Source organism: Haliaeetus albicilla, chromosome 23 (assembly GCF_947461875.1).
Source record: "Haliaeetus albicilla chromosome 23, bHalAlb1.1, whole genome shotgun sequence".
Classification (NCBI taxonomy): Eukaryota; Metazoa; Chordata; class Aves; order Accipitriformes; family Accipitridae; genus Haliaeetus; species Haliaeetus albicilla.
In genome coordinates this window covers 2,167,066-2,186,759 of record NC_091505.1, presented here as the reverse complement: position 1 = coordinate 2,186,759, position 19,694 = coordinate 2,167,066, and the positions used below count along the sequence as shown (strand labels likewise).

Here is a 19,694-nt window from a genome sequence, read left to right as displayed (position 1 = left end):
TCCCAACTCTGAGCTCCTAAGAAATTTATACTCCTTTCCTGTTACAGCCAGCAGCCCAGAAAAGGCATGAACTGAATTCCTCCAACATCTTGCACAGTCATAGTGGAGGCTGTTGTGATCAGATGCCCAGGCCCCTCTGACTGTTCAGCATAGGTGTATTGGCAGCACAGTGCCAAAGAGGGATTTGGCCTCAGGTGCATCAAAGCTAGTAAAGGCAGAGACAGCATCAAAACTCTGTCTGTTCACTGTCTCTTATGCTCTTCCACAGATAGGTGTATTTTTGATTGCAAGACTCGTACAGCACAATGTGACCGTAATGCTATCCCTGCAGACTACCCCTACTTCTTCCTTTTGGAAGGAATAACGTGACTCCCATGAACATGTCCCAAATTTCTCCTGCATCCACTCTTCACCAGCAGTTAGTTGTGATCCTTGGCAGCCTTGCATCAAGCTCACTATGCTAAGCTTCCAATTTCTTCTTTCACTGAGAAAAAGCCACCATCAGGAACTGGCAGACTTTCTGGGGAGGCTTAGCTGGCTTTGAGCCATGGGCCAAAGGAGCAGTTGCTCCCCACCAAGGCTTGAGTCTTGGTACTGTTGAGTACCCCAAATGTTAGCAGTTGCAGTAGCTAACGGAATCTCACATAGACCTAGCTGTTGAGGAGCAGAAACATGCAGGAGTCCAGGATCCCTGTCTGTGTTTCAGACAAGCCCTATTCCCATTGCTTATGTCCACAAATTTGTTTCCCCAAGGGTAGCACAGAAATGCTTATTTGGACGCAGAGCTAGTTTGGTAAAAGCAGCAGAGTGTTAGCATAAGAAGCATTCACACTTAGCCAGGAGCTCAGCAACATGAAGACCTTTGTCAAGAAAGGGGAAAAAATGAGAAAGGGGAGAAAAAAAAGAAAAAAGAAAAAAAAAAAGAGAGAGAGCAGGAGTGGGTTCATCTGTGAGTTAAGGCTGTTTTAGGTGTAAGCCTGGGGGAATTAACTTTAACACTCCATTTCAGCTTCTTTTTCCCTTTCTCTTTTGCACAAACTTGCATCTATCTCCTGTCAGACTTTGATGGCTTTATGTAACTGTTTAAAAATTGAACAAGCTTCTTAACTTAGGTTTAGTAGAACACACTTTTTTGCCTCTCTCTCTCGAATGCACATTAAGAATAAAGATTTCCGGAGAAAACAAGACCTTTTCCATCCTCTGACATCAGCCACTGTAGTACACAAAGCCACGTCCTTGAGGACTGTATTTTTTGTACATTCTGTTCCCATACAAGCCGACGCATCTGCAGCCCCAGTGGGCTTTCCAACTGGTAGCTGGAAAGAAAGACTCATCCCAGAGAAAATACACAGGTTAACCACCGCAACAGCACCCACAGTACAACGCTTCAACAGGGGGGAGAGTCCTAGAAAGCAGTAATGAGGAAAGAAACCCAAAAACCTTGGCAGTAAGGTATGGTAGCGAAAGCCCCGAGTGGCAAGGAGGGGTTTGCCCTATATTGCAGCCTGAGAAACAGTCTGTGACCTGCTGCTATCATGAGAATTTTTTTTTTTTTTTTTTTAAATACAAGCTGAAAAAGTTTCTGCTCTGTGTGAGATAAAAAAGCTTGAGAAGAGACTCCCTCAAGGCTCAAAAAACAGAGGCAAATAACTCCCGCACTTTTCTGTGTGTTTGTATTTCTTAATTACATCAGTTTCTAAGCCAGAACCGTATTTGTTGATGCTTCAGGTTGGCATTGCTGGTGGAAGAGGCTTTCGGGAAACCCAGTGAAAATATTCAACAGCAAGATTTGTAATTAAAGCCCTTCTCTTCTTTTGCTTTGTCTATTAGAAAGTGTCTGTCTGTGTTTGCATTGTGGGCTCTTTAGGGCAAACACTGCTTCTTACTGTTTGCACAAGCTCAGAACAACAGACTCAGTCCCGACCGGGGGCCAAGAGCTATATTCAACAACAAACGCACAGCACGGGCATCTCTCGCTCCAGCAGTTTTGCTCCCAGCTTGGAGCTAAACCACAGGGCTTGCAGCAGCGGGCTAGGCCTGTGAAAGGCACCAGCCGCGGACTTTGCCCAGCTCCAGTTTTGGGAGACAATGAGCAAAGTGCACCCAGTTCTGTTCCTGGTCGTCACTGCACCACCCCAGGCAGCCCACTGCCATCTGGCACGCAGTTTTCATCCTCTTCTCCCAGGCGCTGAGCAACTCCACAGGCAATCCTGCAGCAGCCTCTTTCTGCTCATTAACCCTGAGCATCCCTGGACACAGCAATCCCAGCCAGCAAATCCAGAGTTCGTGCTGCACACCAACACTACTGGCTTTCCCCCAGCGCAACAGTGCTGTACTTCCCTCAAGTCGCAAAAAAATCCTAAGGGACACAACTGCACTGAGCACTGCAATCCCAGCAGCATAAAACCAAATTAAACATTTTGATACCCAACATCTCTCTCACCCAAAAAAGGGGGATGTGATAGTCTCGCAATACTGCCAGCACTATGCTCCTCCCCCTTCTAGGGATGGGGATGCCAAAGCACAGCAAAGCTATGAGTTTTCCAGTATCCCACACTGAGTCAGGAAGATGATATTAAAGACTAGGACAATTTACTGTCATTATCTCTTGTTTATCTCATGGCTGTATAGAAGAGCTAACCCCCCCTAGCCCACACCACCCTGGCAGCACGTGGGGTGGGCTGTTAAAGACCACAAAGGAGCTATTAAAAAGCCTGGCAGTCATGAGCACTGTGGGTTTTTTCTCCTCTACTGCTTCTGCCTGCCACATCATCACACCACGTTTCACAGTATACCGAAGGAGGTACCCTCAACGCCCAGGTAACCCCATATGCTGCTGGTTACAGGATGTTGTATCCATGCATCCCAAGTCAGTTCTTGATGCATGTTGACAGTCATGCTGGTGTGTCAGTCTCCTGCAGTGGGCAGGAACATGCTTTGGGGGTGCAGCCCAGCCCATGGGCCATACGTGGTACAGGTTTGCTTTAGGGACTGTCTAGGCACAGAACAGAAAGTCCAAAGTATAGACCCAAGGCTTGCAGTGCAGTGGGACCTTACAGTCTAAAAGCTGGATGGAGAAGCCACCAGACTAAGGGTCCAGAAGATAGAGCAGCGTCCCAAAGAAAATCAGCACATTTTTAGAGCCCTGACCAAAAGACTGCAGCTTCAGGAGGTTTTTGAATGTGGCCTGCTTAGGCATCTGCATTGTGCATCCAGAGTTTAGCATGGGGATCTAACCAGACAGCAGAAGCGTCATCAGCGAAAGAACGCCTAATGCAGATTTGCAGAACAGTGACACGTGTTGCAGCCACATCAGGCAAAAAAGCAAATAATGAAATAATAATTGGAAGAATATCCTGACCCTGCCTCAGAAGCTGCAGAGGCGTTGCTGCCAGCACAAGAGCTGTGGCTCTACAGAGCACGTGGAGGGGCTGACAGGGTGCAAAGGAAGTACACATTGCCTGCAAGGCCCAGAGCTCATCCTTGCAAGGCCGCTGCTTCCCAGCATGTCGCAGACGGCTGCAAAACAGAGTGCAATGCCTGCCTTCCTGACTAGAGCTTAAAATTGCATGAAGCCTGCCCCCAAACCAGGCTGAACTGCTCTCAACCACCCCCGTTTCCTTACCCATTCTGTACAAAGCCACGAGGGATCACCGCCCGCCCTTACAACTCCCACAGAGGTGGCTGTACCATGCTCTGTGCCATGGAGACGACCTGGACCTGCACCGGCCTATATGCGGCACATTATATAAGCTATATGGGAGGCAACTCCTTTCGCACCACCACCAATTACCTGGTTAACCCCAAAATCACAGCAGACCCACAGCTGCCTACAACAGCGCCGCTCAGCTCAACTGCTCAGTGTCAAGCAAGAGTTATCCACCGCCAAACTTCTGACCTACTTCTGTGTTGTGTTTCTCCCCCTCCCTGCTCCTGCCCTCAGTCCCCAATTAAATCTGTGTGAGATTTCCTCAATTATCCTCTTCCTGCTAATAGATGTGGAAAGAGGATGCCATAACAATGTATTCCCCTGGCAATGGTTCAAAATAAATCTCAGAATTAATGTTGAAGAGTGCAGGATGTAGGAATATTTTAATTAAACATAAATGTATAGAAATAAGCAGTTACATTTAAAAAAGCTGATCTTTTGCTGTCACCACAATACTTAACCTCTCAGCCATGCAGTGAGAATCCTAGTGCTCTAATTTAATTGACACACCAATAAATCAGCACTAATCTCCCCTTTCTGTGTAGCTGTGCATGCTGATGTTCAGCTGAGGTCAGCTGTTTCAGAATACAGCAATACTCAACAGGCACAACCTAAACAGCAACATGTATGGGAATCCTGTTTGGAAAACACTCAAGTTTGGAAGAGGCAAAGCATCCTAATGCCTGAAACAGACACCTATAACAAAACTTGGAGGGGGGACCTAAACAATAAAAATCTGTGCTTGGAAGTTTTTGCAGGAGAAGTTTATATATATCTTTGGAAAGAGGAGGAGCAGGAATAGAGACCTCCTATTTGAACACATTAAGTAAGATATTCTGATAGGCACACGCAATTCTGGATGAATATAGAGGTAATTTGAACAAGATTTCTAATTGAGACAAAAAAACGTCTGTGAGGAATAGGTAATGAACAGTGCCTGGGAATTGCTTTGCCCATAACAGAAGATGGCAAGCTTTTGTTCAACTTTATAGGCCCCTTTCGACTCATCCCAGAAAAGTATTGTGAGATAAGAAATTGCAAGTCTTCATAAAAAGGAGGCTTTAATCCAATGGAAACTACATCTGCACAACTACAAGCTGCATTTTCCATACCTGAGTTCCTACTTTATCTCCTCTATTTATCCAAAACTGTATGTTGGGCCAGAAACATTGTATGATCTCCTAACAGCTAGATAACAAACTGCAATTAAACATATCACTGCAAAGGGAGCTCAGTGTATTACAGAAGAAAGAAAAAAGTTTATTTTAAGCCTGGTGGAGAGTAACATGCAGCATACTAAAGGAAGCCGGACCACATCCCTGCTGCAAATACCCAGTAAATTTAACAGGCAGCATGTCCATAAGTACACAGCAAATAGCTGGTAGGGTGATCTCAAAATTATTTAGGGCACTGCAGTGCTTAATGAGGCTGAAATGAAAACAGATGAAGACTTAAGCCAAGGTAGCAAAGGAAACATCTCCACAATGAGATGTGAAACCATCTCCCACAGCAAGGAACAGACAGGCTATCTAAGAATCACACAAAACTGCAGAAATGAACAGGCTTTCACTGTGCTAGAGATGGACTGAGGAAGAAAAGGGAAGAAAACATTTTTTAACTATTCTCCAGTATTTCTTCATGCTCTGTGTGGGACCTGGATGGTAAAAATTATTAACACCCCTGGGAACAGAGTGCCATCTCTCAAAGCCCTCAAATCTACAGCTTCCCCTCTCGCCTCCCTCCCATCGCTGTTTGCTGTATGTACACCAAAGGCCTTCATTTCCACCTTAATGCACATGTACTGAAGCTATTTTTGGCCAAGAATGACGTGGCTTTGTTTGCATAACTGGGTTCCCACCTCATGATCTGCCGCTCTAATAGTTTGCAAAATAATAGCTGGAAAATGTCCGATTCGCAAAGAAATGCCTGTAAAGTTTGGCTTGCCTTTATCTTAAGGCCAAAAAAAAAAAAAAAAAAAAAAAAGAGGAAAAAAGTCTTTCTGCAGAGGCACTTATAAGATGCTTCAGCAAGATGTAAACCAAATAATTTAGTCACAACCAGCTGGGATGTGGGGATTTGATTCTGCTCTGTTTTGGGTGAAAGAGTATCGAAACAGAAAAGACAGAACAAAACTCACACAGGAAGATAACCATTTTACACAGTGGAGTTTTAAACTCTGCAGCCAGATCCACCGCAGACCTGATTTGTAACAACTCACGTCAATCCAAAATATCATTCATAGGAAATGCAAACTTATCACTGATGGTTAAAAACAAAAGCAGAGCTCAAAATAGCAGCATTTCAGATGAAGCGAATATGTCAGTTGGACTATTCTCAACTGTCAAAACTGAGCTGTAATCACAGATCTCTCTTGAGGAATATTTGATATTTGTCCAGTGTTAAAAATAAAAGTGAGGTATCTTAGAAGAGAAAGAGATGGCTCTAATAAAGAATGTAGGGAAATAAATCATGTGTACAAAAAGATCCAACCACTGGTTCTTCTTGTCCAGTCCCCAACTACTGGTGAAAGATGGACAAAATCCATTTCTATAACAACTTTGTCACTGCAAAATGCTGTAGAGGTGGGACTGAACATATTCCTGATCTGCACAGTTGACTGAGCCAGCAGAATTGACAATTTTTGTTTCAGTACGTCCTTGTTTTGAAAGTACCAGTGCTTCAGGTTCTTACTTCACTCCCAACCAAAGCTTTGCCTCCCAGGATGATGTTGCCTGAGCAAGAACTTCATATTTGGGCAGAATTATTGCTCAGTTTATACTTGAGACATCTCCCTTCACTATCTTTCTCTCTCATCCCTCACCCTTACCCACCCCTGCACCCAACATTAAAAGGGCTTGAGGCATATCACTTTACATACTCATTGGCTCCAGTGAAGTCACGCGGATAAATAACACAAGACCACGAGCAGCTCAATCCCTTACAAACCCTGGCCACAGTAAAGAGAAGGGACAGAGACTGTGGTGGGGAATAGCTCTCCCTCCTCATCTCTAGGAAGAAATTTCTCACCTGCACAAATCACTGAGCTGCCAGAGATGGAAGGAGAGTCTAGAAACATCTTTCTTACCCTGCACTGAAACAACACATCCTGGGAGCTTTGCTCATGGCGTTGGCTGGCCGATTGTGCTGTGTTGTATTTCAGCGGGGGACTTACACAGCAAGCACCACACAGTGCAATTACAGGGAAAACACCTAACAGTACACTCTTCAGCAGGCTTGATGGAGGCAAAATAACATACCTGTTTGCAAAAGACTGCATTAGCTTCTTAACCATTTCATGGAATCGCTGTGGAACTGAAAGCTTCACAGTGCAGAGCCCAGGTCTGTCGTACTGCAAAGACAGTGGAAATTTCCCAGAGGTGCTCAAGTCAGCAGCGGCCCACACAGCTGAACATCTGGGAGTCAACACTCACAAGACAAAGGCAATCCCACAAGACAGCTTCTGTCAGCATTGCCCTGTGCAATTCCAGGAACACAGACATCATTGCCAAGACATCCGAGTGCATCACTGCTATGGTGAAGTCTTGCAAAGCTTTAATTTACCTTCCTCTCTTTGTTTTCCCGCTTTCTAGAGGATATCACCTGACTGCAGCCCATTTAAGTGCCCGAGAGACAGCTGCAACAAGGCAGCCCTGTCACTGCTTGGCAACATGCTGCTCGCTATTCTGCTCAGTCCCTTCCACAGCATTATGCGGATGCTGATTTGACATACCACTTCCACATCTAAATATCTCAGAGACACCAAGTACCCCTTCAGCATAGTGAGTCCCCTTTACAAGGCAGTCACAAATCATTGCCTGGCTGCAGTGGGACCTGTTTGTTTCTCCAGGCAAAGCTAAACTCACCTAAAAATTTGGAAGCATGTCAAGAGGCAGAGAGCTAAGGAGCACCCGTCATACAAAGGACAGTGGTGGAGTTATTTCTGCTTTTAGATATGCAAGTTCTTGTATGAGGAGGAGTGTAAAGGGGAATCATTCAGTACTGACTCATCTCTCTTGGAGGATTCTGCTTCTTGGGCATCCCACTACAGCTGCGGTTTACAGCAGGCCTTTTCTGGCTTGCAGCAATTATTTTGCTTTCCTTTCTCTCACTTACCAAATCATATATAGCATCACTGGGAAGAAACCCTACATTTGACACCACCACACAACGAAAGAGCAGACAAGCAGAACTGAAAAAGACAACATTTTGTTAGCATGTAGATTTGCAGGAAAACACATCTTCATCTGTGAAGCGACCAATGCCCAAGCAGCTCTCCATTCAGCGTAACTTAAATCCACTGCTGAGGGCGAGAGTGGTTCAAGGCCAGTGGCCAAAGACCCCTCCAAAGGTGGTCCCCAATGGCCACAGTCTCTGTGCTGTGTCCCTGACAAGGGGGTGGTTTCTCTGATGCCAGCTCATGGTGGTTCAGGCTCTGCAGCCTCCCCCACTCTTCAAAGGATACTGCAATGCACCCTGCTGATGTAGTCTTTCTTGGTATTATGATAGCAAACGGTATTTAACACTGGTAACAGCAGTACTGCAACCAGCTGTTATTCCATCTTTTTTCCAGTGGCACAGTAATGCAACCGCTGACCCTATCACACCAGACAGAGCTAACATGAAATGTCTATTCTTGTTCAGATAAGACTGATCTCTCAAGGTTTTTGGACAACAGGATAATATATTTCCCTAGATATTAGAGACTGAAGGAGATTTATTAGGGGAATTATTCTCTATATTCTGTGCAGTCCATTAAGAGATGAAGTTTTCCCTGATTCATTGAGGAGCTCATTGCAGGCCATGTGATTTCACTAATATAATGCCCAAGTTCCTTTTGCAGCTTCTCGTCCTGTTAATTTTATACTCCTCATTCTCCAAGTACAAGCACAGTGCTGGGTTAATGTCCTCAGTTTAATTCAGGTATGAAAACCACTGTAATTCTGTAGGAAAAAAACAGGGACAAAATTAGACCTCTATTCCTACCTGCAGTATTAGGTAGCGGCAGCTTGTCACCCAAACCCTACTTCAGCTTCCTAATTTCAAAACACAGAGCAAAATCCAGCCAAAGCAACAGCACCTTCCTTGTAACCCCAGATTTTCACATGCCAGTCAAAGCATCACAGCAGTGTGGCTAGGTGCGCTGTATTTGTTTTTTATTAATGTATCCCCTCCACATTACATGAGTATCATCAGATTAGCACAGGTGGGGGAAAGGAGCAGAGGGGATGATCCCAGATGTTCTTTCCAGGGCGTCAACGGAAACAGATCAAGAGCTTTGGACACAGCGTGGAATTGCACAGAGCTCACAACACCACAGGAAGAGGACAGCCCTCCCACCTCCACACTGCAGCTCTCCATCACAGCAGCCGAAAGGGAATTGCCCTTGGCTATGTCAGTCTGATGATGCAGTGAAGCGCTTCGGACCTCATCTCTGAGATTACAGGGAGCCACACACATGGTAACTGCTTCCCCTTCATCCCTTGATGAGTTTCTGGATGTATTCACCTAGCCAGTCACATCAGCAGCACTTTTGTATGGAAGATGCATCTCAGAATCACATCTCAGCAGCTACAGAAGAGATTTTGAAGCTATGACCTGTGCTTTCGCCTTTCCCTCCCAAATTTAGCTCTTTTTCAGCTAAATACTGGTGACACTGCAGTGGCCTTGAATCACAAATGCAGCCAGAGCTTAGGAAGCACTACAAAAGCATTTGTTCCAATATTTACTCAGAGATTTTTCATGCTACACCTACCATGGACTTTAGTTTATTGAGAACATAGTGCACTAGGGAAGGGCAAACCACACAGAGTATATACTGCTGCCAAGCAAAATGTCATTAAGGTTTTAGCAATGCAACACAAATTGAGTTTACATTAAAGCTTCTTTTGTATAAACCATATCCCAGAGTGAAACACAGTGACAGAGCTGAGTAATGAGTTGAAGCAGAGCAATCAAGGTAGAACTACTGAGCAACAGGGAAAAGGATCCATTCTAAACTGATATTTAAGATGAGGATAGAGAGCTTAATTTGAACTATAGAAGAGGTGATTATGTACAGTCACCATTATACATGCATTTAATACTATGTAGGATGCAGTACCTACCACCTGCAGTTGCACAGAAAACACCCCAAGGTCCAATTGCACTATAAAGACCATCATGAACTGCAAGCTGAGATTCTTCTTAATATAGGCTTACATGTAACCTGTAAACAGCTCAGAACCTCTTCTAAGTCTGGAACTTCAAATCTCTCTCTTGTGCTTCTCAGAACAGAAACCCACAACTCAAAGTTCACCATTTTGTCATTTCAAGCTTCTCCTTCCTGTAAGGATTCACACTCACTGAAGCCCTGGCTGTACCCAGGTGTGGTGGAGCAACACTCATGCTATGGTACTGTTAGTTACGTCCCCCCAGCACGACTCTGTACAAAAACACAGCACTCTTAAATGTTATTTTCAAGCAAGACAAAATAACCAGAGCATGGTAAGTTTGTAAGTACTGCTCACTTCTGGTACTAGGAATCCTGAAGTGTATTTTGCACTAATATTCATCACAGTCACTGGGGAGCAAGTTTAAAGCACGGTCCGTTCATGCGAAATGGATGCAAATGGTTTTAGGGATGACCTAGAGTTCACCAGAGACCATACACATTCATTCAATGTTCTCCATGCTCTGACCAGTTGATAAACTAAACCAGATTAGACACATCAGACCTCAGGTGCTTAAAAGGCTGCCCACTGCTGCACACCCCACTAATTCAGAGGTCCTTGCTGAGCACTCTTCACACAAACAGATGGGGACCATATAACAGCGTTGGAGTTACGAGGCTCTGAGACAGGGGCATCAGGATCTGTCAGCCTGGACTGAATTGCTGTTTCCTTCTTGAATGAGCAAGCCAAATTTATTCATTTTATTTAACAATACTGCACAGAGAGAGTTTTTCAGAACTTGCAAAAACCATTTATAAATGGCTAAGAGTGGTTTCATGGAAGAAAACAACGGAAAAAACTATATAAAGATTTCAGAGCACTGCTAAGTAAAGCAGCATAATAGGTTTACCAACATATAAAACAAACCCCCCAAAAATATACAGATCAGACATACCCTGCCAGCAGAAGTACTGAATGTTTAAAATGAGGGAAGAGAGATTCAAAGAGGATGTATTTTCCTGGCAGCCCTCCATACATGCATATAAACCTCTCGTAACTAGCACACTGATATTTAAACTAATTAGCACCAGGAAAGCCACAGGAGTATGCTTTTCTATCAGCCTATTCACATGGACAGAAGGACTAAAAAATGACTACGATTACATACAGCTCACGTATCAGAATGCAGCAGTCCACAATCTGTGCCACACCCCCTTCCTCCCCCAAGTAGCAAGGCAAGAGAAACATGGTGCAGGACACATTTCAAATAGGAAAAAAAATAACCCCACTAAACAAAATGCTCACTCAGCATTATGCTAGAAGATAAAAATAGAAAGCAGGAGAGCTGGTACTGAATATCAAGCAGCATTCCCTATTCATTGCAGCACAGTGTGAGCAAGAGAGGACCCAAATCAACTTTCCCTTCACTCTGTTCTCTCGAAGGCTGCACGTTGTTTGAATTTCCTATTCCTCATAAACACGCCAGTGGGGAATTAGCTTTGGGGAGCTGTGGACTTGCACATCCACTGTCATTGCAATGACAACCCCCCACCAGCCTCTGAAAATAGCTCATGACTTAAGAGAAAAGACAGACTAGGTTGGTGGGGTTTTTGTGAATATTCAACACCTTTGCACAGCAGTACTGCCTATTATTAGTATAAGGGGATGTCAAAGAAGCTGGCTCTCATGCAAAGTGTCCATTCTAACTAATTAGACAGTGGCTCCCTCCAGCATATAAATCTGGGCTTTAGTCCCTTGTACAAGAGCACACAAGACAGGAAGGGGGAAAAGGAGCAGAGAACAGGAATGTTTGCAGTCATCTTTGCTAAGTTAAAGGCTAAAAATTAAATCTCTAGTCACAGGTAGGCTACAGAGAACCAACACACACATGACTCCACATGAGGAGAGGATGGTTTCAATTTTAACATGGGCTGAATCTCCTTCTGGAGTATATCAGCACAGCATTTGTCTCTGGAAAGAGCTGAGACAGCTTAGACTGGACAGCTAACTAGATGCAACAAGTCCCTTCATAAATAGCAGCAGAGGCCAGTGATTGGGATCAGAATGAAGCCAGTCCAGGATGGGACTATCATTCTCTGCTTCTGCCATCCAGACCATAAAACATCTCCCAGAATTGCTCTGGGGCTGGAGAAAGTAACATATTTCTCCCCTTGTCCATTGTCCCCAGGGATCAGCCACGTCCCAGCTGGCAGGACCTGCCTGAAGGTAAATCACAGAGGCATGATAGATGCCGAGGGCCCCATCAGAGCTAGGGCAGCCTTTCAGGTTACTCTTTGGCATTTCAGCTGCCTGCTGCAGCAAAGCCTGCAGTTGTTTTGGGCACCTTGAGGTCCCATGCAAGTTGGTCTTGACTGTGCCAAACTGTTCCCATAAAAGCAAAGGCTCTAAATGACCTAAGTGCTAAAACAAAATGCTTTGCACATAAACTGTTTCAATTCAGAGTTTTTTCCAGGCTAAGTGTACTTCTGGAAAAAACCAAACAAACAAACAAACCCCAAAACACTGAAAGCTTTTAAAAGTTGACTCAGTTTAACCCTATTTTCTTTATTCCCTGCTTCTTGAAATTAGGACAGAAATAACAAAAATTATTGCATGGTTCTACATGTATGTCCTGGTTTCAGCTGGGATAGAGTTAACTGTCTTCCTAGTAGCTGGTACAGTGCTATGTTTTGAGTTCAGTATGTGAAGAATGTTGATAACACTGATGTTTTCAGTTGTTGCTCAGTAGTGTTTAGACTATAGTCAAGGGTTTTTCAGCTTCTCATGCCCAGCCAGGGCACCTGACCCAAACTGGCCAACAGTGTATTCCATACCATGGGACGTCCCATCTAGTTTAGGAACTGGGAAGTGGGGGCAGGGAATCGCCGCTCGGGGACTGGCTGGGTGTCGGTCGGCAGGTGGTGAGCAATTGCCCTGCGCATCATTTGTACATTTCAATCCTTTTATTACTACTGTTGTCATTTTATTAGTGTTATCATTATCATTATTAGTTTCTTCTTTTCTGTTCTATTAAACCGTTCTTATCTCAACCCAGGAGTTTTACTTCTTTTCCTGATTTTCTCCCCCATCCCACTGGATGGGGGGGGAGTGAGTGAGCGGCTGCGTGGTGCTTAGTTGCTGGCTGGGGTTAAACCACGACAATGTACCACCCTCTAGTGCTTCAGTTTTCTTATTCCCACCTACAAAGTGGGAACAATAAACCTTACCTACTCCACAGAAGATTTCTAAAGCTTGTGCCCAGACTTGCAAACGCACACTTGTTAGGACAGCTTGGGCATGACTGATAGGAGAAGAGAGACACAAGCAGTAAGAAAAAACACAGGTTTGTGCATGCACATGTGCATTTCTAGGATGAAGATGAGAGAGACCACAGGATTGGACGCTTGCCCTTCTCTCCTTTCCTGCTACCACCACTTACTTCTGCAACTGCATTTTGCCATCCCTGCTGTCTAAACAGATGGATTAAGATGCAACCAGCTGCAAAATGATGGACTCTGTTACCAGATGTGACAAACAACAGTGACAAACAGTGGTCTTAACAAGGGGGATTCCTCCTTGGGCTTAGGATCAGCCTCTCAGCCCAGAGAAGCCCTCAGACTTCTGGGTTAGCAGGTAGTTAAGAGATGCCATTTCTAAATCACACATACAACTCTACCAAGGAAAAAAGGAAAAAGAGAAAGAGAAGAAGAGAAAAAGAGAAAAAGAGAGGAAGGGAAGGGGAAGGGAATGTTTTTTGCCAAAATCTGCACATTGCACAGAGCAACGAATGAGCAGCCTCCGAGGGTTCACAAGGCAGTTGCCCATCAACAGCTCCACATTTTTGAATGACATGTAGTGATACCAATGCTCTTTTTGCACAACCACCCACATCTCTCCAAGGGCCAAGATGGCACCAATGCCACTAAGACAAGCCCAATGCTTTGCCAGTCTCCTCTTGCCCTCTCCACCTCACACATTCCCATTCAAGATGGAAAACAGGCATTGTTTCTGCAGAAGCCCAGCCTCTTGTTTGGAAGTATCACTCACTCCTTTCTCTGCTAGCTCTGCCCTCTGACTGGTCATCAGTTGTCAATGAATGCACCTGACAAGAGATACCCAAGCCCACAAATCTTACCTCAAATTTATAAATCTTGCCAAGAAGAAATTCCTTTCTGGCAAAGAGGTGATTTACAGATCTGTAGATCTTCACTCAGCTTGGGGCAGAGGCGACAGATGAATTTTCCAGCACTGCTATTGTAAGCCACATTTATACATCCTACTCTTGCAGCACTTAACACAGTACCTCTGATTTATAAACCCCAGCACAGGTTTCACACCTGTCTGTTCGCCATAATTCAGGCTGAGCAACAAGCTGCCTAATGGCAGGGCTGAACAAGTCTCTGAGGGCATCTTGATCAGCACCCAAACCCCATTCTCTGTCCCAGTAATGCACGGGTCTTTGGCATACCTGTGTCTGAGCCAAACGTCACACACAGGTCTTATTCAGACCTTATTTCACTTTCCAGTTCCACATCCTTCCTAGATATTACCACCGGAGAAGCAAAGTTTCTTAACTAACCCTTCCCAAACTTCAGCAGTATTTTTGGTTTGCTGAAGTTTCAGTTTTCCGCTGCCTTTGTAAGGGTGCTCTAATGTCAGGCTCTATTTGCAATCAGAAACAGGTCCGTTTTTATTGAGATGACTCAGGACACAGACCACCTTGTTTCTCATGCATTCAGTACTGTGTCAAAACAGAATAGCACCCTGGTTTCCAAGCAGGGCCTGAAGGACAGCTATGAAGGCTGCAAAACATATGGCTCCTCTTAAGAGATTAAGAAAGTGTTTAATTAAGGTAGACCAAACATATCCATGCACTGGTCAGCACCAGGTCCTGAAATGAATAACACACCTGATGATATTCCGAGGTAGGGCTTGCATACTGTGCAACAGGATACTTCACTGCTGTAACAGCAACTCTTCAGTTGCCTGCCTTTATTCTGGCCCTGAGGACAAACAGCTCTATTGAATTTGGATGATTTTATCTTCCAGGAGCTTAGATGTTCAGCATGCCTATAACCAAAACAGCCTTCCTGAGTTGAAAGAAGCAGTTTATGTCTGGGAAACAAGGTACGACCCAAAGGGAAGGGAGAGAAAAGGAAGGGCTGAACTCCTTGTCTATCTATCCTCTGGCTTGTATCTCAGCCCACAAAAAAATCAGAAAAGAAAACAGAAGTGATGCAAGATGGCATTCCAGAAAGTCACAAGTGACTGAAATACCAGTGGTCCATCCCTACACGTGTTCCCTGGAAGCCAACACCCAACGCAAGCAGGCTGGAGAAGTCAGTCTCACTGCCAATTTACTGCTTCCATGATGGAAAAACAGACACAGAGGCCAGGTCCTCCCTGGAAATCACATCTCAGGAAGGCAGTTCATCAAATATCAAAGGGAAAATGAATACAATAACGGACTGGTAAGGAAGGACATTAACGGGGAGGGAAAGAGCCACAGAGACACAACTGCAGAAGGTCAGTTCCCCCTCGATTCCAGCAGGGAAATTCCTGGCTCCCAGATCATCCTTTGTTTGTCTGCCCTAGAGGAACAACAAGGGCTAAACCTCTTCTGCCCTATTCACTAGAAAACTCTCCTTGTATCACGTTAGTTGCCAGCTAGCAAATCTGTTGTTTTTTTGACAACTCAGAGTCTTATATGTTGGGTACCTGTGATACAAGACTCACAAGTAATACAAATCCAAAACAAGACCATGGAATAACCAAAATCTCCTGACTTCAAATGCACAGCGTAGCATAGATGAAAAACAACCCCCCACCAAGCAAGGAAACGTATCAGATGAATGCTACAATTTTTGCCATCTTTTCTGAATTTTTCCCAGAGAAAGACATGGACATCCCCAGGCCCACAACAGCTTTAACTTCCCCCGCTAGAAGCATCACTCACAAAAAAAGAACAAAGTGGATTGTGCCTACATTTGCAAAACACTTTGGGAAAGAATCAGTGACATGAATTTGTCACAGGGACAGTGCTGGTAGCAGTACCAAACCCAAAGGACACATGGTTAAAAAGGGAAAGAAGAAAAACAAAATCATCAAAAACACAGAGCAAATCTATATGCGATCTGAAATGTCACACAGTTTCCTCCACCTGCAAGGAACACTCAGCCAAAGAAATGGGAGGCCCAATGCCTCCGTTGTACCATAAAGCCTTCGATATACATTGAAGGCAAACTAATCCGGGGGGAAGGATAACGCACCCATTCTTTTATTGCTACAAAATAACTCTAATAACAAAAAAAATCCCCATCTGTGGCTGAAGGAACCACAGATTCAGGAAGCTGTTAGTAAAGCATATTGTTAGTTTCCGAGGCTAAACATGCAGGAGGTAAATACTACCCCTGAAGCAGGCAGAGGCATATTTCAAACAACACCTTACCCTACTGATTTGCAGCTTCTCAGCTCCAGGCTTGAAGAGGTTCCATCGACGTCCACCGTTCCTGCAGTTCCCGCGCACCTTCAGAGTCTTTGAAGACTGTTCGTTCTCAGCTGCCAGGATAAAATCCACAGGAAAAAAAAGGAATGACAAAAGATAAATGCTGTGCTTTAGCTCAGGCTGGGGGCGGAGGCTGTTCTTTTAAATGAAAGAAACAAAATTGTTTGCAAGAGACTCATTCAACCTCTTCTTTAGAAAAAGAGAGCAGAGAGTATATTTAGGTGCTTTTATTCAGTGCTCTTGGGATACAAGAAAAATAGTGCAGCTTGGATACTACAAAAACGCAGGCACAAACTAAGAGCCGAGAGCCAAATTCAGAGGTGGTGTAAGCAGGTGGGGTCAGACAAGCTGGGTGTGAAGCCAGAATGCTCTCCCAGGAGCACTAGGTAGCACAAAAGCCTCATCTGCATGTACCAGAATTAAAAGTGCAATAGCTCCTTGGGTCATAACTGCCAACAGCACCTCTGCAGTTTGGACCTGCAGAAATCCCAGCTTTACAGTTGCTGTGGTCCATATGATGCAATGCCTTGAAAAAGAAACAGCTCCTCGAATTTATGCAGAAAACAAAACTGGAAAAGTCCATAAAAGCTGTTTTTCAAAGAAACTGGGCTACTTCTCACCCCAAGCATTTCAGGCCCATCCCTCACAGATGCAATTCTGATCTAGCTTTAAGCGACCTATACCATTTACACCAAATCTCAGCCTGGCCTTACAGATGGTACATACCCGAGCACAAAACAGCTTGTAAAGAAGCAGCAAATGGTGGAGGAGGGCTGGCAATTCACCTTTCAAAATTAAGGTCTGCTTTTCTAATCAACCCACATTTTCAGCTCCCCATCCTATCCCTCTGTTTTTGGGATGAAGTTGGCATTCTGTGTGAGACCAGGGTTTTTCCCTCCCACATTTGGCAAGGTTAGATTTTAATCCCTTCTTCTGTCAGACTCTTCATGTCCCCCTAGCCTGGAGTGACAGCCACTGGGAGGAAGGAAACAGAGCTGAGCACCACTCGTGCCCTCATGGCAGCTGCCAGCACAGGCTCCTGTCAGCAGGTGCACATGGTCCGGGCAGCGCACATATATGTGCCTGTGTATGTATACACACACACCTATGTGTGTTCCCATCCCCTGGAGGCTTGTCATCCCATTCATGGAGAAAAGCATCTACAGAAAACAGCCAAATTTTGGAATTCTTCCCTGAAAGGTGCACAACACTAATTTTCTTTTCCCTGACGCACCTCTAACCCAGGCAGAGGTTTCAGACTGCGTCAGTCCTGAGGGGTTTGAAACCAGATAACGAAGGGTAAGTGGTCCCAGGCTTTGGAAGAGCAGAGATCCACACCCCCGCTCCTGGGGTTCAGGTCACCTTTACCTTACAGGGGCAAAACACACACACACTAAATGCTCCTTGCCCCCAAATAAATCTGCTCTGCCCAGGACAGCAGCACAGAGTGCAGCAGAGCTGGGACCCTGCTGCAGCCCTGGAATGGCTGGGTGGGCAGCAATCCTGATTTTCTTCCAGTGTTGCTGGGAGAGAGATTGCACTGAGACCTATTTCCTAAACGCGATGCTGACGCAGGCAGCCTGCTGTTATTTTTAGCAACACGCGTTTCACTTTCTAGACTCGCAGAAAATCAAGCTGCAGTGCGAGTGCTGATTATAGCAAGAGGCTGCTATCAGGCTCCAGAGGCAACGTGCCGATATAGTAGCACTCAGGAGCAATGTGCAAACACAGTAATGCTCACATTGAGAGATGTGTGTGTTACTCCCCATGCATTTGAAATGTGTACACCCTGACAGAAGAGTCATCAATTAAAGGGGCAGCCACTTTGGCTTTTCCTTCCTAGTTCTTCTTAACCCTGATGTGCTGCCACCATCCATTAACCATCCCCTGTGTGCTCCTGAGCAATGCCAGCAGTCTGGCAGCACTCCCGTACTTGCCCATTGCTAAATCACAAGATTCTTGGTGTTAGCAGCATCCCTTCAGGAAATAATTTCCTTACTCTAATTATCAATCTTCTTAATTAGAGGTTCAAAAAATGATGTCATCTATTCAACCATCAGCCTATTTACCTGCCAACACAAGACCCTTCCAACAAATACATTCTGTAGTGCTTTCTCTAGCATCGTTTTGAGCAATACAAATGCAGAGGATAGCTCATCATAGTCTTTGGCTCATGAGATTCTCTTCTTGATCAGGAAGAGCACCCAAGCATAGGAGAAAAAAAACCTCACTTCTTGCTGTGTTTCCAAACAAACATCAGACTTGAGTTGTGATCTCAGTATCCATCACCACTTGCCACCTCCAAATGGCAAGCACTCACAACAGAGGCTGGTAAGAGGACAGAAAGCCAAGAGGAAACTACCAAATGAAAACTCGCACAGAAGTTGCTGAACAGCTTTTATACCTTATGTGCCTATCTTTTCATCTTCTCATAACCAAATTATAGGGGCTTTATAGGGACTGTGCTCAGAGACATTAAAGAGAGAAAATAACATTATTTCATAAATACACGGGATACAAAAAGATCTTATTAGCTAGCAAGAAACTCCTTAGCATGTGGCTAACAGAGCTCCCTCACCTGGCTCCAGGGTTGTAACAAGCATGGATGCAAGCCACATTTCTGACTTTTCAACCCATACTGCCCCTCGCTTGCTCTGCAGGATGAGACCAAAAAACACCTCAAAGCTACTCACCGCGTCTTCTGAGCAAGTGCTGCATGCGTCCTCCCACCTGGTCCAGCCCCATTGGGGTGCTCTGGGAGAGGGGTTCGGAGCGACATCTCTCCACAAGGACCTTGAAGGGTGGTGCTTGTGGGGATGGTTGAGAAGGATGAGACATCGGCTGGCAAGAAAAGGGTCAGAGAAGAATTTTACCATCATGTGTCAAACCTCAGACAAAGCAATCACAGAACATATAATAATACATATAGTTTTCTGGACAGTGCAACACACCTCAGACTTTCTCACTGCAATCTGCACCCGCTTCATTTTTTTTGACTGAAAGATTAAGACTTGACGGCTCTGGTGTTGGAGTACCCTAACTGCCATTGCATGGAGCTCATACTTAAACACAGCTCACAGTGTTTAAGTCCAACAACTTGCAGTGGCACTTAGTGGCTAACTGGAGAAAAATGTTGGGAGTTTCCCTCACTTTGGGGTGACTCCAACTTTTATTCTGTTTCAGGAGGAAAAGATCCTGAAAGAGACAACTTGTACAGCAATGTTTTGCAGAATGGAATTTTATTTTTAAAAAAAATCACAATTCAAACTCCTACTTTTAATTTTATTCTATGACTTGTGACACCGAGGAAGTCTTGTGTATAATCTTAAGA

General features: G+C 44.7%; 1 protein-coding gene across 4 annotated transcripts in view; it reads right to left on the bottom strand.

The window, feature by feature from the left end:
* The window catches only part of ARHGEF9 (Cdc42 guanine nucleotide exchange factor 9), a 193,382-nt gene that overhangs the window by 165,085 nt on the left and 8,603 nt on the right, over positions 1-19,694 (bottom strand). For all 4 annotated transcript variants that reach the window (XM_069810878.1, XM_069810877.1, XM_069810875.1 and 1 more), the window contains exons 2-3: positions 19,057-19,204; positions 16,307-16,416 (exon numbers count right to left, since the gene is read on the bottom strand). In XM_069810878.1, coding sequence (XP_069666979.1) covers positions 16,307-16,416; positions 19,057-19,204 — 258 coding nt within the window. The remainder of the gene's footprint in view (positions 1-16,306; positions 16,417-19,056; positions 19,205-19,694) is intronic.